General features: G+C 37.6%; 2 protein-coding genes across 2 annotated transcripts; one reads left to right on the forward strand and one right to left on the reverse strand.

Annotated features, from left to right (window-relative positions):
- On the forward strand, positions 1-5,392 carry LOC145775380 (tetraspanin-18-like). The gene is made up of 6 exons (XM_082586670.1): positions 1-139; positions 842-1,030; positions 1,949-2,116; positions 3,242-3,409; positions 4,042-4,113; positions 5,145-5,392. The coding sequence occupies exons 1-6, from the start codon at positions 80-82 to the stop codon at positions 5,190-5,192; spliced, it is 705 nt and encodes a 234-aa protein (XP_082442796.1). The 5' UTR covers positions 1-79; the 3' UTR covers positions 5,193-5,392.
- LOC145775379 (kinesin-like protein KIF12) lies at positions 5,385-26,899 on the reverse strand. The gene is made up of 16 exons (XM_082586669.1): positions 26,692-26,899; positions 26,253-26,306; positions 26,078-26,156; positions 25,013-25,103; positions 24,628-24,737; positions 19,041-19,196; positions 18,438-18,665; positions 17,920-18,061; positions 17,073-17,191; positions 11,643-11,731; positions 10,923-11,098; positions 10,203-10,321; positions 9,519-9,655; positions 7,901-8,257; positions 7,329-7,714; positions 5,385-6,467 (listed from the first exon to the last, which is right to left on the reverse strand). The coding sequence occupies exons 1-16, from the start codon at positions 26,838-26,840 to the stop codon at positions 6,349-6,351; spliced, it is 2,511 nt and encodes an 836-aa protein (XP_082442795.1). The 5' UTR covers positions 26,841-26,899; the 3' UTR covers positions 5,385-6,348.
- Positions 26,900-27,011: the final 112 nt, after the last annotated feature.

A 27,011-nucleotide genomic window follows, 5' to 3' on the forward strand; every position in this document is an offset into this window, starting at 1 on the left:
GTTGACAGAAGATAGAATTGATTTGGGAAAAACGTTAAATTAAATTTTGTAGTTTGTGTCTTCTATAAAGTTGATCAGGATGAAACTCCAGTCTTCCGTCTTCAAGATATTGATCTATGTCTTTAACTTCATAATGTTTGTAAGTAGCTATACGGTACTTCTGAATATTCGTCAAATTTAAACTGAACGGATGGTGAGGTTACTAAATTTGCATTGCTAACCTATTCTACGTACATATGAATATCTTCAATCAATCAACTGTGATGCAAGCAAGCGGTGACTACTGATTCAGTTCTGTGAGTCTCATCAGCTAACCACGCCTTTAATTTGCGGACGGTGACAAGGTATGATCTAAAAACGGACTCCAAACCGTCAAGTATCACGACAATTTATCGAAGGGCTATTTAGCAAAGCAGCAAGGACGTTATGCAAGGGTTTTTTCGTGAAATAAAGGACTTTAATATGTACATTGCTAATTTTGTTCCATAACATTACGCTGGATAAAGCCTCATGTTGGTAAATTGTGCAATAAAAATAATTTTTAATGAATAGTCGCGTCACAGTATCGTCAGGTAATCGCCATTAACTTGCTTATGCAACGAGATCCTCATCTATACCAACAACCGGTTCGCTGTTTGTCATTGAATGATCACGATAGCACAATCTGATCCGAGCTAGTCGAACATCACATATTGCATGTAGGATGTCGGTCAAACAAGATGATATAAACTTCAAGTAAACAAAAAAATATGAACATTCTTTCTGTAGGCTATAGATAAAGGTTACCTTTGTCTTCCACTGAACAAACTTGGGTATAACTACATTGCATTTTATTTTGTAGATTTGTGGAGCGGTGGTTTTAGGATTGGGAATATGGTCGGTAGTGGCAGATAACGGACTTTATGAACTTCTTGGGAGCATCATGTTGATTGGAGTGTACATTCTCATAGCAAGTGGTGCCATCGTAATGCTGATATCTTTCTTGGGATGCTATGGATGCGCTAACGAAAGCAAGCCCTCCATTGTTGTGGTAAGTGGAATTGTGTTTTTGTTGAATATTTGGTTTCAGTGTAAAAAAATATTAAGTTTTGAATTAATCAAACTATAGATTTTGCTTTTCACAAATCTTTAGGCATTTTTTTTGTAGAATAAAATGAGCTATTTTTGGAAAACTGTATGTATACTGTATGTACTGTAGGCGTACCTAAATATAACTTAATGACTTTATTTCAGCAAACTTAAACTGGTGACATGGGTATTATTCCTTCAGTATTAAGGTTTGGTTTTCAGTTTGTTTTGAATCTTTATTCTCGGACTGAACCTCTGATAAGTTATTTCTGGCAGTTTCGCATCCTTGTAGAGGCTTTAAATCACTGACGCAGGGCCGGTTATTGAGATTGACAGATAAATTTTGCAATTCTGGAAGTGTTGTTGTCTGTAATTTATTCCATGCAAGTGATGCTTGTGAGTGATTGAATGAAAAACAATCCTTAAAATGCATTGCTCAAACGCCCACCTGAGAGCCGGTCCAGCGCCGTTCGATCTTGCCTTTTTTTATTTGCAAAAAGTCGGCGCTTAACCAACTGGGCTTTGAGGGCGGACAATGATGCTACGTCACAAAAGCTTATGGTTTTATAAACAACAAAACAAACCATTCCCAGCTAACAAAAGTCATCTTTTCTACATCGATTCAACGTCTGCAGACGTATTCAGGCTTTACGACCAGTATTTGAAAATTTATAGTAAGTAGACGTGAATACAAGGAAATGAATCTTTGTGTCCACCTTTAGGCATGCTACTACTTGTTTTGTTGAACACATAGCTTTAAGCCCTTGAGCGGTGTCAAACTGGCGCACTTTCGATTGTTGTCCTAGGCCTCTCACCACTCGGCCATGTAACCGAGGACTATCTCATACTGCTAATTTACTAATCAACCAATTAATTTCAGTACAGCACAGTGGCTCTGCTTGCTGCTGTGTTGCAGACAGTTGGTTGTATCATCCTTTATGTCTACTACATCGAATCCACTGGCCTCCTGTCTGAAGTGTATAAAACAAAGTACGGTGCTATTGGAGAGGATAAAATTAACCAGGCATGGGATAAAGCTCAAGTAGAGGTAAAATATTTAACCCGATTCTTAAATTAAATAAACTTTTAATCCATCTTCTTCATATGAATCTTCTTTGTAACTCAAAGGGTCGAGAGGCTCTGCCTTTTACCACCCTTGGGTAGTGGCGGCAACTCGGTCTCGATATTTGTGCAAGTGTCGAGCAGCCACTGATTTAATTGGTCATCCAATTCACGCAGACTACACACACCATTTGGCGCATGGTAGGCTACATGGCGCAGTTGCAGATGGTGTGGTCTGCCGGTTTGTTCTTCCTTGCCACACTCACAGATCGTAGATGGAGCCATACCCCATTTGTGCATGTTGGAGCGGAACAGTCCGACGCCAGTGCGCAGGCGGTTGAGCCGCACCCAGGACTTCCTTGGCAAAACATTCCAGTTGGATCGGGGCCAGTGTCGGAGATGAAACTTTGAAGTCTTAAGTTTTTCTTCCACTCCGAGCTCTACTGGTGCTCCACCCAGGTAGCCGGACTGATGGATTGGTCTTCAGTGGTGTTCATCAAGAGTTGTGCGGCACGTACAAATGGGTGTCTCGATTTCAGTTAACGGGGTTGCTCGCTTACAGACTCGTAGGGACTTGCGTGTAGCAAGTGGTTGGGGTTCATAGCGCGGCGAGAAAGAGACATAGGCCTAATGGCTTCTTCGCGACGAAGCTCAGCTGGTTGGAAGAGGTTAAAATTGTAATCTATTTAAAGCTATAACAGCCTGAGAAATAACGACATGTGTTAAAAGTTACAATAAGTTATATATGTAAATTTATCATGCTGTGCTTGCATTTACTCAAAGGAGAACTACATTTAAGAATAACGTTGAGCCATGAGATGCTCTCGATCTTCATCAAACCAATCGTTTGCTTTAAATTGCACGAGAGAATGATGTATTATTAGTGTTATAGTTTCAAATTTCTGCAGTGGTTTGAGCTTGGTGCTTCACGTATAGAAGAAGAAAGAATGATGTTGTAAAGACGTTTTGTCACGGAGGCTGGCAGCAATGTTAAGTCTGCCTGATAGAAACAATGTTATTGTTTTTAAAAGGTCAATATTTTGCCAGCTCAGAGACCGCAAACACAAACTTGCAAACGTCGTCTGTAATCTAATGGAAATATTTTCAACAGGGTGAGTGCTGTGGTCTGCTGAGTTACAGAGATTGGGAAAACTCGCAGTTTTACAACGATACTGGAAAATATCCTCCATCCTGTTGTATTCCTGACCCTAATAATGCTGGAGAAGTATTGGACGAAGATAGATGCCAACGACCGGAATCCGGATTTATTTATGAAGAGGTAAGAAGTAGATTTTGAAGCTGCTGATTTGCTATTTCGTATTTACCTTTTTGGTTCTGGAAAATAAAGAGATTAGTTTGAAAGCAGACTTTAACTCCAATATACTGGATACTTAAATTTTTGTCATCAGAACGTTTTGTTTTAGATCCAGAGACTACCATAAGTGTGATTGATACAGGAATTTTAGTGTTTTTAACAAGTAAAACTTTTCGATCAAACAGATTAAATCTTGCTAGCATTCTAAGAGTCAACAACTCTCGAGCTTTTAGAAAGTTACGCATTGATAAGTAAAAGATGTGATACTGATATACTATTTAAATGAAAAGCAAAACCTAAAATTGTCAATCATTCTGAGTCCACGTCCTGTAAGGGAGTTCTAACAGGTTCTAGTACATTGTGGCGGGTCTAGAAGGCCGCAGGGGTCGTGGGTGACAGACAATTTAAGCCAAATTCCCATTCCTGAATGAAGCTTGTCATAGCTTTTTGTTTTGTGATGCAATTCTTCCAAGGATCTATATGTAATTTACATTTAACTTTAACTGGGCTACCACAAAAACATTCTGTTGATATCAGGGATTTATTCACTTAGTGCAGTTAGAAAAAGTGCAACTAACTTGCTTTGTTCACAACAGGGGTGCGAGTACGTACTGAAGAGATACTACTATGCTCTTGGCTGTACTACAATCGTCATTATTATTTTGGAGGTAAGAAAACTCTAGGTTTTAAGATATGCCGCGGCTTGTTAGCCCATGTGTCTGTCGTAGCGTAGTTAAAAAACGAAACAGGAAAGCAGTTTGAGCCACTAATGCGTTCAAACTACAACAGTTTTCTATTTTTTGGGTCTTGCTAAAGAAATGGACAACTGTAAACTGTGTCTGCATGAGGAGTTTAAACCATTAAAAGTAAGGAGATCAACGATTTATGTGCTTGGGTGTTTATTATTTAAGTGGTGCTGTTTATCTAGTAACCTATTTATCATTTAACTAATGCTGATATTTAGGCTAATTATCAAGAGGCGAATCCATACAACTTAGTTGGGTTTCTCCAAATTTTACAGTGACCAATTTGTCGGAAGTTTTTACGTAATTTAACGTGGAAAGTAACCGCTCACACATCATTGGCCAATTTTTTAAAATATTGCGTGTTTTATTTTTTCTTGCCTTCAATCGCACTGCAGTATATAACCTGGTGAAATTTTATTTTGTATGTTATTCGCTCTGAGGATGCGCATTGTCATGGTGCGCGAAACGTCAGTAAAGCAATAAACCATCTTGTTTGTTGTTAATTTTACTTTCAATTGCATCAGATAAACGTAGCAACTAGTGCTAGAAACAATAATTGTCCTGATGAACACCTAAACTTTTCAGTACAAAGAGTATTAACTTGTCAGTAACTTAATGTTATAGTAATTCCGGCCATGGTAAGCCTAAGACTGTTTTTTTCTTTAGATGTTTTATTTATATGGTTTAGAATTGTACTGTAATTAAGAAACTTTTTTTAATTTATTGAACACAAATGTACTTAATATGAGTTACGATTACATGGTTTATGAATTACGATTACATGGTTTATCATTTAGAATTTTTATTTCCACTGTACCCATAAACCAATTTTTTTGAGAACTATAATATCTGGTGGTCTGAAACAGTGGCAAATAGTACTACCTCGGCAAATGGTAGTGGGAAACGCAAGGATAGTTTTTAGCTCAAGAATCCATTGACTATTTTTCTTGCAGTTGGCAGCTGTGATATTACTGGTGGCATTTTACCAAAGAATTCCTTAGCACTTTCCATCAGTAGGAGAAACTTAATTTTTCTGAAGACTTGAAGATTTTACTTTTCCAGCTTATTGCGTTAAAAGTGTTTGTTTATTCAATTTGCTCGCAAGCTTTTCTGATGATGTAGATAGAGTTGCTAACTTATGATGAGAGCATAACCCTTTTCATGGTTTCATCACCAGAACGATACATGCAACGTAAAGTTAAAGTATTTTTATTTTGTGCTGTATAAAGATTAACGAAAATGTGTAACCAAAAAAACGATAAAGCATGTGTTATGTAAAAATATTTCAACCTTTTCTGCTTTAACTTTCGTCAATTTACTGGTTCACAGTTTTCTTAACACTGCAAGGCGTACTGATGTTTAATAACGATACAAACAACGTAAAAGTTACGACGTTCTCAACAAGGCAAAAAATGTTGCAAGGTTACATTACAAATGTCGTATAGCTGGATTTGAAGACTTTAACAATTGCTGTACATTATTACAAGCTAGAAAAAAAGTAAAGACTGTTACGTCAAATCGATGAATTTCGTTTTGTATTACGTCACGTGATGTTTGAGTCAGTAATATCCGCATTCGGAGCATCAGCGGTGACGTAAGAGTGTGAATGATTTCATTACCTCAATGCCTGTGTTTGAACTCGACCGGTATGCGACCGACTTTGAACCGAGCAATGCACGCAAACGCACGACTGACAAGAAAACGGATTTTGCAATAAAAGTAAATACAAATGAATAAAAAGTTGATAATGAAAGATGAATGTTATGATTACTGCTGAAAATATTCTTGACGTTATTTTATGTTGACATTATCACTTTACTTGTTCTATTTCTAATTTATGTACCTACTAGTAAGGCTTTCAGTGCAACAATTTCATCACAGGCCTGGTCTCGTCAAAGTATTTATGTTAATGTATGACAAATGACCTTCATAGTGATGTTTCCAACATGACCTGTAAATACCCATGGGCAATAACCAGTCGTTAAATCTTGTGACATTCTATACTATAATGTTTCCATCCCATCACACATAGACTTGGACGTGTGTCTAGTATTTACCGTAACTTGACAGCGCTTGCTATAATTTACGAAGCCTGAATCATAGCAAAGGTAAAATGAAAAGTGGAAATCGAAAGCCTGAAATATGACGTCATCATCGTCACGTTGCTGTAACTTTTTTCTTTGCATTTTTGTTCATTGCTTGTTGATATGAATTGATTTCTGCATCAAGGGCTTCCATATCTTGGCGCATTTTTTGGTTCAACCTCCGTAGAGAAGCTGAAATTTAATAATAATAATTATCTAGAAACTCATGAAAACATTGCAAATATGGCTCCTTTAATGTTCAAAACATTTAAATCAAAGGAAACTTACCATGGCATAGTTTCTGACAGATAAAAAGTAGTAGGCTACCATAAATCGAATATGCACTTATATCTGATGGAATGTAAGTACTTCTCATTAGCTGGAAGCCCGGTCGATTGTGGTGGGCAGGGACATTGCGAGGATAATTTGGCCCCGATTCCAGTAAGACCCTCTGTCCCTAAATCAAGACACTTCTAAAAGTGCACTATATCCAAAGAGCACGCGTTGGCTTCAAGCTCCCGTGCCCCTTGGTAAGCTTACGAGCCCCTAAAGTCATCCCGGGCCGGTCCAAAGTAACCCATGGACCATCCTGTCAACGCTACTAGTAGTGGGTGGAGTGATGGGGATGGGTCTTTTTGTCATGGCTTAAAATAATACTGTATGCTACCATTTTTTCATTGCAATTCCATTGCACAAAACACCAGCAAATTCTATAAATAATGTGACCTGTAGCAAACTCCGAGTAGTCTGACTATGTAACTATTAACTATTACAAATGATGTAGCACATTTTTAAGTCATGAAAAACGTCTCGAACACCACGATCGATCCGGCAGACTTCCAGATGGAATATAAATCGATAACTGTTTTTTATCTAGCATCTTTTAGCATTAAATTAACATAAAAAAAGCAACCATGCTAGCTGGGTTCACAAGCAAACAGATCATATCTAATCTAAAATGATCTTTTCATGCGTTCTCCATGATGTGGGCTACATACAAAAAGTTCACCTTAACTTTCGCACGAACTGTTTGTATTGATGAATGTTACGTACTTGCTGAAAGTTCTTTGGTCATGGAAGTGTTGGGGCTGATTTTTTGAGGTTTATACGCCTCTTCTGGAAGTGCTCCTCCACCATTAGGGTTATTTTGAATATGAAAATATCCTGGTTTTCCAAACCGTACATGGAAGTCCGCTGGAAGTCTATTGACACTAGAAGTGTTTCTCATTGATGATAGGTTACTGTTCTCTTCTTCACTGCGGTCTGTAGAAGCGCTATTTTGATATACAGTGAAGTTGTTCTTTCTCGCCGGAGCGTAGTCGCGCATTGGAAAGTCTTTCATGATGTCATTTGACGCTACATTACTAGCTGTGTTGGTCACACCAACCGGTGGACGTTGTTGTTTCTTCTTGAACTGCGTTACGTATGAGGGCTTACCCCTGCAAGGAAAAAACAAATGAGAACTGTGCGACAAGAAACAGTAATCTCCTCAAATTAGGTTCTCCTGACAAATAAGAAAATTTAAGTCTTCTACTGTATTTGGTGACCAAAAACCATAAGTATATCTTTGTTTTTCACAAAAAATGTTGGATATGCAAACACTGATCTCTTAAGTGTGCACTTACAGTTTTTGGGGCGGTGGACCATGATGGCCACGAGGTACAGAGTGATTCAACTGCTTTGAGACTTTTCCGTACATTTGTGGAGAGTTTCTTAATGGAGGAAGGCCGTTGGCTTGGCGGTGTGCTGGAGGAGTTGAATTCCAGGCCTGCACGGGGCCATTTGGAGGCTTAACTCCGACCCCATACGGCACAAACCCATTACTAGGTTTTCCGTACTGTTTGCTGTGAGAAGGATAAAGGTAGGAAGTGTGTGACAGAGGAGTGGTAGACTCGCTAAGAGTTTGATAAGATTGATTAGATCTCCCGGATGTTGTGCGACTGAAGAAAGAAGACCCGTATGTTGGAGTTGACATCATCAGCCTGAAAATACGAAGCTGCATAAATATAGTCTCAACAGGCACAGTTGGTGACGCTGTAAATGCTCTCAGATAATCATGTTTAAAATTTCTTCCATCTTTTTGAATAGAAAGAAAATTGAAGCTAAGAAAACTTTAACAAAATGAGTTTTGTTGATCAAATAATTTACACTTATTGTCATAAAAATACCAACTATATTTGATTAATTGATTGTGGAAACCTTTATCCTCGGATTAAAAAAGTCACTAACGGAACCTTAATCCTGGAATTATCGAATCCTTGCAGAAGCCTTGAACCACAGATGCAGGCCCGGTCACCAAAATTGACAGAGAAGTTTCTGCTTGATGTTGAAGTGTTTTTTAGTGTGAATTACTTAGATGTAGCTTGAAGAGCAGACGCTGTCCTGGAAATGCGTTGCTCAAACGCAAAGCCCGAGAGCTGAACCAGTATTGCTTGATACTGTTCTTTTTTTGGCTCACAAGGTTTGACACTTACAGTATCTAGTTGAGCTATCATGTCGGACTTTTGGTTACACTGAAAACATATTCGTGCAATCGTGCCCATATATTACTAAAACAGAACTTCAACGCTACCAGACATCAATTTAATGAAGCAAAGTTGTTCTAATGAGACAATACTTCAGCCCAACTGGGGTGGCACGAGCCAGAAGTAATTCAATACATTTTGCTTACTCCAAATACATTATTTCTGGCTTGTGTCTCACCAGATCTCGGTGGCATTGTACAAAAACAATGCTACGACATACATAGTTCAACCAGCTCAAAAGTATCTACGACCTTAACAAGTAAAGGTATCTATTAAAAAGATTTTAACCCAAAATATAGTCTACGAAGAAAAAAGCTGACGACGTTACTATAATATTGCATTGCATTATGTGAGGTTAGGCCTACAGCTTTGTATATTAGTACAAGTGTAAGTTTAGATAAAGAATAGAAAAATCTTTTATGACTAAAAATTTGTCTGAGATGATTAGACACTAATTCATTACTTTTGCTTACTTTTTGTAAAGACAAAATAAAAGCGCTTTGCAGAAGCTGTTGTAAGTCTGTACAAACTAGTTTCGTCTGGTCAGTGTCTGCATGCGTATACTTTAGAAACAGTCTATAACTTAGGTTGTAGCCTACCCCAGCACTGTAGAAATATTTATTCTAATAAAAACTTGAAAAGTACAAATTTCACCAAGTAGGCTATTCCTGGTGTTGCTAACTAACCAGTCTTTAATGTTATCAAATAGTAAGCCGACCTGTTTAAACCGTCCAACTTTTTTATCAGCTTATCATTTTCTCCCGTTACGAAACCTCTTTCCATTTCATCGTTACTGTGCTGAGTGAGCAAGTTCTGATTTTCATTTCTCAGCGCTTCGTTTTCCACCATATACTCCTATTGTGTTGAAAACAAGGATGATTAGATTAACAACGACACCAGAGACATTCCGAGAAATGAAACAGTAAGCCACGTTTCCAAGACTAACAAACCACATGAAACAAACATGACACGATCCCAGTTTCTTGTGGTGTTCGCTCGCTCTTAAAAACATGTTTCTGTTTTGACCTGCTGCGGTGCTGAGTTACAGCGTGTGCCATAAAGTCGATAACAAAACATCAAATTTTAAAAATACCTTTATTTATGTGCAAAATAAGTTTTACTTTTACATGAAGCGAGAACTTTCTTTACAATGACCAAAACTTTGATGTCTTATTGGACGACTTTCGTTTGAAAGTATTCCATGAAAATAGCAGCTTAAGGCTTGCTATTGTATTCTTCATCACGTCACAAATTGAACAGTATCATGACAAAATTAATGACTTGTAGTGTGACACAAATACAAACTTTACGTCAAATCTAAGAGCATTGTATTATTTACCTTGCGATTAAATTTTTTAGTTTTTGAAAAGGGTTAAATATGACAATAGGCTGCAATATTTACCTGCAACATTTCATAAAGGCTGTTGTCAGAAACAGATCTGTCTGCTGGAGACGTGATGTTGTTGAGGTTAATTGAATTTGTGTTGAGTTTGATACCCGGCAGGGGTGCATGGCTTGCTCCTACAAGATTGTGAAATCAGGCAAAACAAACTCAAACAAGCAAAATTAAATCATTACCATTTACCCCATCAGCAACTATGATTGAATTGCTTTCCACTCCAATTGTTTCAAACGTAGCCTAGATATTATGTAGCCAGGGAAGCAACCGAAAGACCGGGGGTGGGGGGTCGACTTTTTCATAAAACAGTCTAATGTAGAAACTAAGTAGGCCTTTCCATTTTGCTTATATTATGTGTCAATTTTAAACCTAAATACTGCCAAATGACAATGGGTTACTACCGTTAATTTCAACCATATTTTCCCTTCCTGCATGGTCCGAACCTGCAGTCACATTAGGCTACGTCATTGCAGGAAGGCAAATGTATTCTAAGCTGAAAATCGGTGTTAGTTTGAGTGGTTGTGATAAAGCACAAGACATTTTGAACGAGCAAGCTGTTCTTACACTCGATAGAATCCAACAATGCAAACAAGAATATCGGTAGCCTAATGCGAAAACTTTGTAACGATTGTTTTTATACTTTGGGGCAGTGCTGACTACTCAAGAAAAAGCCAATCTTAAAAATAAAAGTGGATTTAAAGGTTGAAGTTCATGGTAGCCTACCTTCAAAATTTCGTTTTTGTAAGCCGTCTGCAGTGTTTGGAAGAGGAAATTTTGGCTTATCTCTGTGGGGGAATTCCAATTGATCCCGAAGAAATCTATTCTCCTGAACAAGAAGCTTCATCTCTCTCTGCATTTTAAGGATAAGCTCCTCTCGCGGATCAATCCGGATTACAGGCCTTAAAAATAATATGAGTTACGCTAACATGCGAATCTTTCTTTGGTAATTTGAGAAAGCTAAATTTCTCTCTTATTTGCTTAATACAAGCAACCATTTTTCATTTTGATATCATTGCGACTTGAGTTTATGCAGAGACATAACCGCGTGCTTTAAAGCGATGTCAAATCAACGTCTTTTCGGATGTGGAGCAGGCTCTATCACCGCTCGGCCACGCACCTAACATTGAAATTTTGCATAAGAAGGCTCGTTCTATGTAGGTGGCAATGATTCCAACTCCTAATACTATATCAACGAAGTATTGTAATAAATGTGGCAATATCCTTATCCAATGGCTTTCCCTTGCAGTACAATGGCTAGGCGAACTGAATTGGTCTCAATCGACAATCAAGCCGATCTAAAATCTTTAGCACAGTGCGAGAACGTGAACTGATCCACTACGTCATCTCGCCAGGATAAAATTTTGATAAAAAAAGATACCGTCAATAAAGTAAATTGATTTGTGACTAACTGAAGACATCGGTGCCAAAATATCAGCAACATACTTGTTTTTTATTTTTCTGGCTCTTTTGGCGTAGCGCAATGTGTTGAGGGTCTCGGACAAGTTGTAACTGGAAGGGGTGACGCAAGCAATCTGCAAAACAATAAATGTCAAAATTATTTGTGTATATGAAAGTTAAGGTTTAGTGATAACAATTCTTTAAAAAGACAAAATAGCAAGTTCGCTGCTTGCAACTATTGACAAAAACAGCACAAGCATCTTGGTCAACGATGCTTTTAGATGTTCAGTAAAGGTAGCGTATATTCTGTGATTTAGCGCTGGGTAGTCTGTAACAAAATTAGCTTCTCATTGTGACAGTTGCTCGGCCCATGCACTGATAAAGAGCTCTGTAATTACATTTTTTTCTTTGAGGTGTATTTTTTGTAGCAACTACACATTGCCTCTGTGACCGACAGTTAATCGAAAATAACTTTTGTGTAAAAACTTATCAGAACAATGTTTTATGAAAGAGAATCTGATTTTCATTGAAGAAAAATAGTTTTACTTTACATAGTCTTCTTTGTAGAATTTGCAGGAAATATCGTTTGTTCCGACTATCTTCTCTTTCGATAGACTGTCAAGAGCTCGTGGGATAAATTGTCTTGTATTGCCAACATACGACTAAGTCTACTTTGGTTCTATAACGGACCAGACTATCTGTTGACAACAATCATTGGTAGCCCAACAGTTTGAAAACTGTTCTGTAAATTTATTGTCTCTTTCAATCAATGAATGAAATAACGCTGAACTTCATGACTAAAAATTTTTTCGAATCTGATGTTGAAAGTCTAGAACAGAAAAGCGAACAAAGTAAAAACATACACAACAAGCAAGTGTTTCATTCCCATTACTATTGGAGCTGAAAAACATTCTTGCCACCCATATTTCAGGCTTAGTTGGCGACCCACAGGATACAAGCAAAAAACCTGATTTTTGGTCGCAACCCATAGTTTGGGACTCCCTGGTCTATGCAGTAGTAGAAAATAAGGCTGCTTGGATCGTTTAAAATTAACCCAACTAGGGCCACCACTGACAAGTTTGTAGCCTATCCAGCAAAAGTATAGTCGAAAGTGATTCACCTCGTTCAAGTCATGACAAGAGCACCAGCAGCTTTCGTCCACATCAATTTCGTCTAAATCGTCCATTACTAAACACCGTCTCATAGCAAATTTATTTTAAAAGCAAAAAGAAAAGTTGATTTTAGATCACCGTTTCCAGTCATCTTGCCCAGGACAAACACATCAACGAAGTAAAACATGCTAATATTTAATGGATACTGATAGGAAAACAATGGGACAACTACCCTTGTTATGCCAAATGTGATAAGTTACTAGTAAAAAACTACTGTAGGCTATGTTACGCATTGTGTCAAAAATACGTATACTGGCCTGGGTTTAACCATGCTTGTCTTTGGAGAAAATCTTCAGTGACTTCACTGCTTATGAAAAATCAACTCCCTTTTCTTTGCTACAGCTTGTATACAGTATTTAACTTGCTAACTTACTGTCTGTCACTACAAGGGTAAAAGGTGAAATATGCGAGAAACATGTTTGAAAACTATTCTGGTTTCGTCACAATTAGGTGATGAAGAAACGGAGCCCAGCACTTGAAACTACTGAAGTAGCCCTTGTCATTATTCCTTTCTGTCACTTTACAAGATAATGTTTGTTTGAACAAGAAAACTTGAATACAATTTCGAGACTTTTAATTGTTCAGTTTAGAGTGTAGGTTTTTTTTCCGCTGAGACTTTTCGGTCATTTGTCCGAAATGACTTGAAAAATTTTGGTCAACTTTATTTATTTCGGTCATTTTTAGTCATTTTTGGTTATATATACATATTTTTTTTTGGACATTTTGACCGAATTGACTATATTTTGTTAGGACATTGTGCTAAAAAATCGGTCAATAACCGATAAATGACCGAAAAAAAAAACAGGGTTTAAACGTTTTCATTAAAACAAGAATGAAAGTAAATATTTAGCTTTTTAAAAATATGCGCTTCTGCCGAAAGTACGTAAGCAACACTATCTTTCTCACGAAGATATGAGCTTTGCCTATCACTCGAAGATGAAAAGTGTTTGCACCTAGAAATTATTTATCAGCCTGGAAAGCACTGCAAAGGTAATTTCTTGCTATAAAATCGACTGTCTCATGCTAACTGCAACCAACTTATATCCTAAAGCTTTTTAAAAAATCTTACATCAATTCACATAAAAATAATGACAAATGCCTATGAAGGCCTACGCAACACAAAGCTTGGTTTGCACACCAAAACTAATTAGCAGGTGTTGTTGTGTTTCTGCAGTGGCGGTTGTTTTCACAGCACACTTCTACAATAATGCATGTCTATTCTCTATTCACATGCACTATCAAAGGAGTTTAAGTATTCTAAGTTCACAAAGGATTTTAAAAGCGTTCGTTATTCATACCGGATTAACATAGGCTACTGTATTTATAAGTATAATTGGTTACACAATAGCAAATTGAATAAAAAAATATCTGGATTAGTTGCTAAATAAAATTGCTTTTTTTAGTGAATTTAAATACTGGGGTAGGCTGCCCTTGATCCCGATATGTTTTACTTTTCTGCATAATTATTGCGCAATATTGGCAAAGAAGTCGTGATCTTTTCACATAAATATGACATAAACAATTTCGAACGATTACGGTAACGTAAAAGTTGCCTAGATATTAACTATTAGGTCAAAACTGTCTTCACAAAACTGTGGTAGCCTACGTCGCTAAAGTCTTCACCAGAATAACATGCTGGCTAATGCTGTCACTCAAACAAATTTGATCATCCATGATATCTATTTCACTTGACCATAAAAGTATGTGAAAAATGCCATCTAACTTATAAAAGCGGTCAGTCAATTCGATGACCCTTTCTATTCTAAGACCAGCAAAATTGTTTTGGAACCTTTGATGTTCAAAAGCGTAACGATTTAAACCAGTAAAAAGTACGCCAGAGTATTGTAAATTTTGTTCTGAAATAACACTTGCTAAGGATAGCCATCGCTCAATAAAACATCGATTGCAAGACAAAAGAAGTGCAAGTTTGAAGACCTCCATTTATAGTGCGGAAACAACAGCTTATTCATTTGTATAGGGTAAAATACACAAAGATGAAAGTAAGTCTGATTAGAAAATGCAAACACTGCTCAAATTCAACAAAGTACAGTTACAATCACAGGTCTTTTGTAATAAAAGCCACCCTTTCAAACACACTTTTGTCCTGGTTCATTCTTGTGCTACTGCTCTTTTTACAACAAAGATGAAACTGATAAAATAATCATAAAGGGTGCAAAGTGCAATAAGTAACCCACAGAAACATTCAACTTTTCTCACTAACAAAGCACGCAAAAATAACATCATAACAGCCTAAAATGATAAAACTCCTCTTTTTCCAAATTAGCCGGCCTTTTTAATTTGATGCTAAAAATTCCAACGAGCTAAAAGGGAAGAAATGTAACTGACAAGGTGCCAACTGGGGAAGCCATTCGCTAACTTAAATGTTAAGTCTGTCTCCTTTTTTGAAGCAAATATCGTATTTTTGATACGAGAGGTAAGGAATCAATCCGGTCTCAATGCAAGTATTGCAGTTGCTTTCCCCGTTGACTAACTTCTAGCCATGTCTCTGTGCAAGCTTGTTGCAAACATATCTATCTCTAGTTTATGTCACACATCTGTCTACACGACAGCAGAAACCATTTTGATACTGTATCCAGTTGATCCAGTTGTCATCGTCGAATGTTTACAACTACAGAAATTAAAAGCTAAAACTGTCTGCGAAGTAAAGCATCAAATAGCTTTAATAATTTGCTACGTCTGGTTATTTACTACACAGTTCATGAACAATGGTTAAACGTGTTCAAAAGGCCTACTATCTCACCTTTGGTGTGCTACTTTATAAACTCTATGAAAGGCTGACTCTAGAGTGAAGTTCGAAGCAAAATGCTTTAGGACAAAAGTATGTGACAAAGCTTAAGGGGGGATCAAGTCGACGAAGTTCGTTTTGTCTTCTTTATGTGATTATCCTGTGGCTAGAACCATCTAATAATCCTTTTGACTGATATACCTGTGTATTATTCTCTACTATATCCCACAATTAGATTTTCACCGGACTTAACCGTACTAAACCACGCGCCTGTCTTTGTTGAAAAGATCTTGTTTTTCTAATAAAGGCAGCTCATCATCATTATGTAATTCTTTACGTGAACGTTTGGTAACGGCGCTCGATTGTGTCGTCAATTTAAGATGTAATAGTGAAAAGACAAATGTGAAGAAATGAGTAACGGTACTTAGTTTTTCAATTGACAATACGTTAGGAAGAAACGCTGTGAACATTTTACGGTCACTTTATAATATAGATATTAACGACCTGTTTTGGCCTGGTGTTGCAATAACGATGAATCTCAAATGTCATGTGCTATGATGACTATAGAACTGTGTTACGAAAGCTAGTGCAATTCACCATTACCACAACGAACTCGCAGTATCAGGCTAAAACAGGTCGTTAATATCTCCATTATGAAGTAAACAACCATCATGTTGCCAGCGAAACTCAATCTATTGCACTTTACGGTCAATCTGTAGTAAAATGATCCAATAAATATTAAACATCATTTTAGAAGAAATTTCATCTTGCATAAATTGACAAAAGTAAAGTGATTAGCTTCTATTAAACAAAAACGTGTAGAGCTTTTGGTTTTTGATTAATGTTTCTTTTTTTAAAATTGAAATTAAGTAAATACATTCGTTTTGATGACAACAAAAGTATTTCAAATTATTTTTACAAAGCTTTGGGAAGCCGACTCTTTATTTTAGAGAAAAGAAGGGAATAGTTTGCTTAGACTTGGAGAGACGTTTGACAAGTATTTTTTCATTGTTTGTAGTTCTTGTCATGCAGTGACAATCAAGCCTCGTCAGTCCCACAGACAAATCAGAACGAAGGAAAATAATCGAAAAATCTCTAAACTCGTGTATATATACAAATAATTTATTACAGGTCAATTTTCCAGTCGGTTCATGCTGAAAAGAAACTCGGTTGCAGCGGTAAGCACGTATTCACTTGAAATGGTGAAAACGTACGTCCACGACATCGAAAGTTTCAAAAAGTAAGGTCAAAAACAAAAAAGGAAAGGTCACAGTGCTATCACCAATAGAAATTATGAAATATTGCGCTTATAAAATTGATAGACAAGCCATTGTTACGCCACTGGTCACACTAACCGGTTTTTATCTTCAGTAAAATAATTAAATCTGCGACAGCCATCATCTGGGCAACACATTAGATCTTTCTTTGACTAAAACATCGCACTAATGTGGAATGGTTTATATAACTGGTTAGCTGAAGCTAGCACAAGTAAGCTAGCAAAAAGATTCTACCACGTATTGAAATGCATCGGTAACTTGTAGAATCAAAAACACTTGCCATTAAGGTGATGCCAGATCCACCCAATCCGTCGGCCAGTAATTTTGTGAGTTTACTGTCGCGGAATGGTATATGTCCAGTACGCTTTTTAGGATCGCTCAGTGCTGATATGCAATTTCCTGTATAACCATTTAGATCATTTTACAATATTAAAAACCTGTTGGAAAGATACCTGGTGTCTAATTTATTAATTTAGCTGGTTTTCGAAATCCCTTATCAACAAAGTATAGCGTAGACTACTTTAGGAACATGTAGCGAGATCTTGCTTCTTTCTATAAGTCCTTATTTTTACTCGGACTACACTGCACATGACTCAGGCTAGTATGAAATTCAACAACACTGGTTCGACTTTGATTAAGTAGTTCAACTTATTTTTAACCTGAGAAATCATCTTTTTATGAAACGTAGTCTTCGTAACTAACTGAGAAAAACAACGCACGTAGATACGTCCAGTGGTAAACGAAAGTGACTCAACTGTTGACTGGTAGGAACAAAGTAAAAGAAAAGTAAATATTTTTACGATTTGTTCCTCCACTAATATGCTTCAAGCCAAAGATAATTGAGCAAACAAAGCAGAGTTTCGAAGCGTCCCATTCTTTTGTGATTCGTTAACTGCTGATCGTATAATTTTTACCAATTAACCAGCTTGTTTCAAATGTCAACAAACGTACAACCAATTTATACATTGGATTTGCATTATAGTCAAGTCAAAATAAATTTTTTGGATACCAACGTTTATCGATTGCATTAAAGATACAAAAAATAAACTGACACATGGAAAACTGTGATATAATATTAATTATAGCTCGATTGAAATAAAGATGCTGAAATAAATTTCTAATTATACCCAAGGTCAACAGGCTCCGGTTAATGTTAGTAGCTTCTATGAGAGTGTCTCCCGTTGATCCTGTGTCCTTCACCTTCTCACTCCCTGCCAGATCCACAAATGAGACCTTACCACGTTTGGTGACAGACATGCCTTCGCTGATCTGCATCACATTATATCTCGTAACTTATGCAAACTAATTCATCAAGAATAATGAACAACAAGCATACAATTTGTCACAAGGGCATAACAATGTTCAAGGAACAGGAGATAAGATGTAATGTCAATACTTTAACTTTTACTTAGTCAGACTTGTTCAAAAAAAAAAACAAATCGCGCCCGGTAGCAAGCCAAATATTCTGGCTCTCGCAGAAAAATAACAAAACAAAGAAAATGCCTTTAAAAACGGATTTTCTCTTAAAGAAGAACACCTGTTACGGAGAACAACAACGCGGTAGTTTTACTATATTCCGGACTTTTCAAAAGGTTTCCGTCTTCTTAAAAACACTCCAGGTCTGGGTCCTAGTGTGCATAGTTACCATTTCACTGTCGAGGTAAACAGTGAGGATGCTGTGGCTTCTGCTGGAGTGTTCGTTGACGTTATGTTCTGCAACCGCCCTGTTCTTCATCCCATCCTCCAAGACAGTCAGAAGATCATCAAGAGTTTCGATTTCTTTCACAAACAAGTTTTCAACATAGAAACCGAGCGACTTTGACCACCGCACTTGCACCATGTCGTAACCAGACGGGTTGAGAAGATCTTGAACCTAAATCAACGTAGGGCTATGTTTGTAGAAGGAAGAGTTTGAAATTTGGCAAATTTTATCATTTGCAAATACAACATCACTTTTCATGAACAAAACAATTGATTCCTCATGCACGCACTCATTTTGGCGAAGCTATGATGCAAGATATGCTCGCTGTCAAATAGAATGTATAAAACGAATAACACGTTTAATCATGGTAAGTCAAAATAATGTTATCTCTCTTAAGACTATAGATGAAATCGTTTTTTAGAGTTGTCAGAGAAAATAAGAGACAGGGTGTCTCAAATCAAATAACCACATTTTCGTTTAGGCCTGTAGGCTACTACCCTACCTGTAAATTATCTTCTTAATAACGGATGTCAAAAAGAGTCTTACCTGCTCATTGTAGATTTCCAGGTAAGACGCTCTGATAGAGTAGGATGTATCTTGCTTGCTGGCTACCATATCCATGAGAAAGGCAAAGCTGAACTGAATCAAACCGTAGCAATCTAAATCCCTTAGAGAGCGCTCTTGAGTCAACTTAGTCGCTTCCTGTATGTAAGAAATGGATTGAAGATATAGTAGGTTTATTGAATAAAACAATAACAATGAGATAGTTATAAGAAAGTGAATTCATGATCAATTAAATCCAAATAAATATAAAATAGAAGTCAGTCTATACTAGGAATACACAATAGAACTCGCCTGCAGTGACACTGGAAAGGACCTTTCAAAAAGTATCACTATGACGAAATCATCGAAATGTCAGCCTCGTCTAACTAAGACACTAATTCCGAATTCTACTTGTACTTTAAAAGCGGAACAGCAGATGCCACTATAACGAAATGTCACCATCCATAGCCGAAGTCACTATATAGATGGATTTTTCTGTATTATTGCAGCCAAACTTTTAAGTCATAAAGCTCCACAAAAAGAGCCGGTGGGTCGGTGACTGATAAAGAGGACATAATGTTTTTAAAGTTTAAATAAGCAAGCAGCACCTTTAACTATAAAGCACACAATGTCACCACACTTTTATCAATTTAAAATTGCCAACAATATTTTAAATGTCTTAAATACAACGAAAGGTTTTGTGCTGAAACGTTAATTGTAGGTGGGCAGAAATTTTACCTCACCGCTGGTTGGTTTTTATGAATTGAGAATAATCCCATGTGTTGATTTTCAATTGCTTGAAATATAATTAAAATGATCGGTAATATCAATCTATTCCAAAAAAATTTGGGAAAGACAACTCAAAACAGTAGATTTCTTTTTCGAGAGTAAACCTAAATTTTTTTTTTTTTTTTTTTTAAGTAAACCTAAATGCTTGTAAAGAATTTCTTCACTGATTTTGTGATGAAGTTTACAAAGTTATAAAGACTTGAGAAAAGGCCTATTGGTGGTTTTGTGGCACGAAGCAGCTAAATCCGTTTTCGGGATTTTGCTCTGCTTCTGTACCACAAACATAAGTTGATCCAGACAGAACTTAAAGGTCGACTTTTCTCGCTGAGCAACCCAACATTGGAAGCACCCACTCTCGCATGTATTGTAAGGCAACGTCGACCAACGAGTGTGAGCTAGTCACCCTTCCTCTCAGTATCAACCCCATGACGGTTAAAAAGCGAAACCAGCAAGACGGTCTGACGTTTTTGGATGCAAAAAATACTGTACTTTATAAACTTGGCCGAACAGTTGTTCAAAGATGTAACTTGCAACAAGAACACAAGTTTGCTTTTAAATCGTTAACTAAAATGACATGGGATAGCTCCGTAACAAAAGCAGGATTGTTGCTTCTTTGTGGAGCAAAAGGAAAAAAATGTGATCAATTAAACCGTTTGTCAGAATAAACAAAGCAGCGAATATTTGGTGATCTGTCAAAGAAAGTTACACTCAATAGTCTACACTACAGTGAAATTCCACGCAAATAACAATAGCAATCATTTCAAAAACGCTAACAAGTGAAAAGTATGATCTTGCGTCCATTAGTAGGCCTAACAACTTTTCTGCGGTACGATTGGTCAATGCAATGTTTAAAACAGAATTAAACAATTTGAGAAAGTTTGATTTGGCACAAAAAATGTGTATTCAGAAGTGGTTTTAAAGCTTAGACCTGTTGTTCATGTGTTCCTCAAAAACGTTAGAAATAATGCAATACTCCGAAGCAGTGGCGTACGCAGGATTTTCTCAAGGGGTGGGCCATTGATGACCGGCGGGCGAAGCCCGACGGCGTTTTCACCCAAGACGACACCCAGCGGCGGGGGTCTGGGGGGCCTCCCCCAGAAAATCTTGAAAAGTTACTTTGAATCTGATGCATTCTGAGAGCATTTTCAACAAAAATGTGGGTATAAATGTTCCTGTAAAATGGTGCTGTCCGGTGGCATAGCAAAAGGATAAGATCATGTTTTCTTCGGCATTTTTCGGAAATAAAGCTAAGTCTCTATGTTTTCTTGTTGCTAATTCCTGGCTGAGATGTTTGAATGTTTGGTATTGGCAAAACTCGCTCTTTTAATGTTTTGTTTAAAATTAGTTTTGTTTAAAATTAGGCAAGTTTTTTTAGACTGAAAGCATCATTCCCAAGCATAAAGAGACTGAAAGCATCATTCTCAATATCGTGACGTCACACGCGTGCCAAAGGGGGGGTTGTAACCCCCAAACCCCCCTGGCTACGCCACTGGCCATTGATATCCCAGACGTCTTCATGATATCCCAGTATGGTTTTAGTTTAGACTTTATCCATTTCTTTCTCACTATAATAGGCTTACAGAAAACTATGCTACATTGGCATACCTGGGGTGGGGTAGGTGGATTGGGCTATGTATTTCGTATTGGCTTAGTCTATAGAACAACATTGTTAATTGCTTTGACAGTGCAATTCAAAAGATATTAAATGCTTTAATCTACGTCGTTAACTACTAAAACATTTTTAAGGGGGGAGGGGGGCCATGGCCCAATGGCCCCCCCCCTGCGTACGCTAGTGCTCCGAAGTAAACGCACTCTTCTACTAGACAAGAATTAATTAACTTATACCAGTTATTGATATCCTTTTGTGGCCATGAAAATAGTAATTAGAAATTTCTTTTCATATTGAAGAAAATCATGTAACGCCAATAACAAGTGCACGTCTTGACACAGAAAACGATTGCTCGGCCAGAAAAGTAGCAAAAACTGACCAAAACAAAGGTAAATTTGTCAAAATTTTACATGGGTCAAGCAGCTCTCTAGACCTTATATCAAACTAATTAGTGGTCAACTATCGCATTGTTCATTTTGTTTCAGAATTTTGATTTTTTGAAGTTCTTGTACCTTCCAATAAACACCTAAGTTCCGCCACTGATTACAATAATACAATGAGTACTGCACAAATATTTACTCTGAATAACACGCTAAAAAGTGTATTACGACATACTGCGTTAATCGTAAGTGAATAAGTACGTTTGGATTTGCGTGGATCATAACTTTTGTGTTGAAGTCTCTGATCAAATAACGAAAAGCAAATAAATGTTTTAAAGTCCAGCTTGTGTAAAGCTACGGTGCAATTAAAGTTTTGTGTTTAATCAATTCCCCTTCCCTGGTAATGAAATTATCACTTATCATTTCTTTCTTCGAGTTTTTGGTTTCAAGCAAGTTCAAGCAACTTCAAGCAATATTCTTAAGCTCTCGTGTGAGACCTAATGTAAGCTACTGTCATATAAAACAGGTAATATTTTAAAACACACTCTTAAAACGGGAGCACTTCTTTCAAAATTGCACCATAAAATTATGTCAACCATTCCAACCAAGCCCGCAATCAGGGGGGGGAGGCATTGGGGGCATTTGCCCCCCCAAAATTTTTTGAAACAATTTTAAGCGTTCTATGCAGTATGAAATGTACTATGAATAGACGTACGTCGTACACGTACAGCCATATTGTAGAGTGTAGACTATCGACATTGACTGCGAAGCCATGATAGATGAACTTGCCAGATGGAAAATTAAGTGGGAACGAATTCTTGAAAGTGAAAGGCCAGCAAGTGCGATTGATGCGGTGTCAGCAATAGAATACCAAAAAGAGTTTTATCCAAACATTTACAAACTCTTGATAATTTTGGCTACACTTCCAGTCACAACTGCTTCTGCAGAAAGAACATTTAGATGTCTACGACGCTTGAAAAGTTACCTTAGAAGCACTATGGGGCAGGACAGGCTTTCTGGACTAGCTCTCATGCAAATCCATCGTACTCAAATTCCAAGCGCGGAATTGGTGTTAAACGAACTTGCCAAATCAAGTAGAAAGTTAGACATTATGCTCTAAATTAAAATGTCATTTTGCATTTGCAAAGTCAACTTCTTTGGGCCTACAAACATAAAAACTTGTTGAGCCAACAAAACGTTTCAGGATTGTAATTTGTAATTACCGTGTTGAGTTTATTCATATGTATCTGCTTGTTTATGTTGGTGTAAATATATGTTATTGATTAATTTATGATTACAGTCGTGCCAATGCAGTTCGTAGCCTACAGATGTTGTATTTTATTTGTAATCGACTGAACACATTAATGTGTTATCGTAATTTTCTTCCTTGGGTAGTCATAGCTAAATGAGAAAAGGTTACAAAGACTAGTTTCCTTTAATGCTGTACTAAACAAAAACGTGATTGACATAAGTTATGACCACTGAACCGTAACATGGTAGTGCCACACACTCTATCAATGGGCGTGGATAAAACTGCTAAAACTCTTCGTACAGCTACCCTAGCCCTTGTTCATTCCACCGCTGAGTACTGCGCGCCGGTCTGGTGTCGTAGTTCTCACACCCACCAGATTGATACCGCCATCAACGACGCACTACGTACTGTGACTGGATGCCTGCGTCCCACTCCAACGGACTGCCTACCCATCCTAGCAGGCATCCAACCCGCTGAGCTACGCCGTAAAGGAGCCACGATTTCTCTCGCTCGCCGTGCTTTGGACCCGGACCATCTCCTCCATGCAACATTCAAGAGACCACCACCTATAAAGCAGCGGCTGAAATCAAGACGCCCCTTTGTGCCTGCCGCACAACAACTCCTTAAGAACGCAGAAGAACTTGGTTTAAGTGCGGCACACTGGACGAACCACATGTGGAACACGGAGTGGCAAAATCACACCTACACGCTCCGTGACTTCATACCCGAAATCGATCCCCGTCCACCAGGGATGTCCCTCGCAAGGCTTGCGTGGGTCAGGCTTAACCGCCTGCGAACTGGCGTCGGCCGCTTTCGTTCGGACATGCACAAGTGGGGCCTGGCTTTTTCATCAGAATGCGAGTGTGGTGCCACGGAACAGACCGCAGACCATGTCATCCACCACTGCCTAACCCACCGGCCTCCACACGGTGCGCATGGTCTGAGAATCCTGGACGACGAGACTGCTGAGTGGCTGAAGATTTCCTGCCCTCCAATCTAGCCTGGAAAGATCGCTCATACGCCATCATCAATGGGCGTGGACATTAACATAAAAATGTCACAATGCATCATTTTAATGTTTGTTCTTTGATAAAAATTAAATGCCCCCCCCCCCCCGAAAATATTTGTTGGTTGCGGGCCTGATTCCAACACTCACGAAAGTGCATTAGCTGATTTCGTTTCTCCAAACAAGTGGTACCTGTTTACACTTATTGTGAGAAACTTTTTAATCACTGTGATGCACCTAGTTTTTGATAAGCAGCGATATACGAGCGTCATTTGTTAGTATACGACTACTACGTCAACGAATCAACGATAAGCAGTGATGCGGAGAGAGGGCTATAAACCGTGCTTTTATTGCATATCATCTGTTGTTAGCAAATTACAGAACAAATAAAAGAACATGTCTGAAGTTTGCACACGCTGGTATCACAAACAATAACACAGGCGATACGTCCCTCTTTCTCTCTGAAGAAACTTATGTCCTTTTAACTTACAGTGAAAGTCAACATTGTGTTATACAAAAATCCAAATTGTAGTAACTTTCCCAACATTACTTACCGGAGTAACTGGTCCTGTCATCGTATAAGTTTTCCCTGAACCGGTTTGCCCGAATGCAAATGCTGTACACGCGTATCCGTCCAACGCCATGTTGAGCAAGTGTTGCATACCTATTATGTTCAACGATGTAATGATATGGCGAATGCCCATTCTTTTAATGCAAAATTTTCTTTAATTAATATGGGATACTTTAGTCTTTACGATCCTTTGAAAAAACGAATGCAAGCACTAAATTATTATATACGTAGTGCCGTAGAGTCTGAGTGAGGGGAATTTGGTACGTGCTATATTTTGTGCTACAAATCTTTTAGTTCAAGATCGTGTTTGTTATGGCAATAGGCTATAGAAAAGCAAACATTTCTTTATGACACATTGGTTTACGTACCACAGTTCAAAAAAATTTGTGATTGCGTACACCCAGGTTCGAATGCACCGTGGAAAGAAAACGACTTGGTCTTGCTTTGATTGTCATTGACCTGCGTGGACAAACATTGCGTTACAATACATAGAATCAACGTTTTTCCAACTGCAAATAATTATTTAAACCTCGTAGAACAAATGCGTTGATTGTACAGTACTCTTCCTTTTGTGCATCTATTGTTTGATTTTGCAGCTGAGCAGTAATAGATTAGAATGTGCTGAAAGGCAGTCTGTCAATACATTTTTGCATTCATTTTTGACGCATGTGTTGATGGTTTTGTTGTTAGTGTATTGTGAAATTCGCTGTTTTTACGTGTAGTTTTCCAAAACTGAATAGTTAGTATGGGTAGCAACGCTGTGGTTTAAGCACATGACTCATAATTTTTACAAATGGGTTACAACATTCAGGATATTCGCATATCCAACGAAGCAAGTCTTTAAATAAAAAGGGAGTCAGTCAGGTTCTTGTCAAACAGGGAATGCTGTTGAAAACTTATATAGTATATTCCATGTTGTTTGAATGTTTGGAACAGTAGTAAAAAAATTACAAACAAGTTGTTCTAAATACTGCGTTTTACTAATCTTAGACGTGGCTTGTTGCTTTTTAATCATACTGTGGAAGTGTGTGAGCAATAAGTGCCATTTTCAATGATTTCAATACATTTGTTTCGCACATGGAATGGACCTTTTGTGCTTGTTTCAAATCTTCCAAGTCCTTGAGGCTTATCCACCACTTTGCTTCAAGTTGATTCTCACCATATCAGTAGATCAACAAATTTTTTTTTTGATTAACATTTTCAAGACTAAGTATACAGCACCAGTTGCAATAAGCAATACACTAGCACACCAACGAATGGGAAAAAGTGGAAAACTTTGAAGGGTTTACAACGCACATGCATAGTTGTATGGGCAGCAAGGTTACATGTCTAAAGCTAACACAGTCACAAGACCCAATGTTCAACTTTATTTTTGTGTTAAACTCCAGTAATAGAATTCACACTTATTCGTTTCATCGGAGTTTGGAACTCACCCAAACTGCGCCATCTCCCGGAAATTGGGTTGTGACTCCATCTTTCCGATTGAGTTCTTGTGGGTTCAAAGGACGAACTCTGAAGTTGCAAACAGATGGTGATTTATTTCTTCAAACAAGTTTATGGAAGAACTGAGGAAAGTGACTTTCAGAAAACAATGTCAAAAGGTCTTACCTTGTCACAACGTGGACATTGCAATCTTCCTTGTCTGAGTCCGATGAGCCTGGCCTGATTTAAGAAATGCCATTAGCCTATGAGTAATTTAAATCTACTTTTTGAATACTTTTTTCTATTTTAATATTCTTGTGAAGAGCTTTTATTTAGAAAGAGGTAAATATAATTTAACGCAATGAAACACGTTTATTCAAATCGGGCTGTTCTACAAAGTTTGCGAAGTTGTAGTAGGTCATCTCATGACGAACAACAGTTTAAGGTTAAATGGAGACAGTTGTGTCAAATATGAACGAAGCAATTACGATGTTGGACATTTCGAGATTTTTTAATTTATTTCTGAACGTCGTTTCAATCATATCAAGTGATAATTCAAACTTTGAGTGACTGGATACATTAACGTCTTTACAGGTTAGCATGAGGTTCGTGCGAAAAGTCCTACCTTCTTTGTAACAAAGTAAAATGCTCTTTAGAGGGTTTTTGCTCGACGTTATTTGCTTTCACTTCTTCATCATTGACAGAAACATTGTCAGACTCAGAACTTGCAAGTTCTTTAGAATCCTCAGACATTTCTTCTTCTTTAATTTTCATGATAGCTTTTTCAAGTTTCTTTGGGACACATAGTTAATTTTATGGTGGCTTGAAGTGATTGTTTTTTTACAAGATGACATTACCAATTTTTCTAGAATCTGTAAAACTGAATTCTTTTGCAATATTGATAATGGTTTATCTAAAACAAGTCTTTAATCAAGTATAGCTTGC

The sequence above is a fragment of the Aplidium turbinatum genome, chromosome 8 (assembly GCF_918807975.1).
Source record: "Aplidium turbinatum chromosome 8, kaAplTurb1.1, whole genome shotgun sequence".
In the NCBI taxonomy this organism is placed as follows: domain Eukaryota; kingdom Metazoa; phylum Chordata; class Ascidiacea; order Aplousobranchia; family Polyclinidae; genus Aplidium; species Aplidium turbinatum.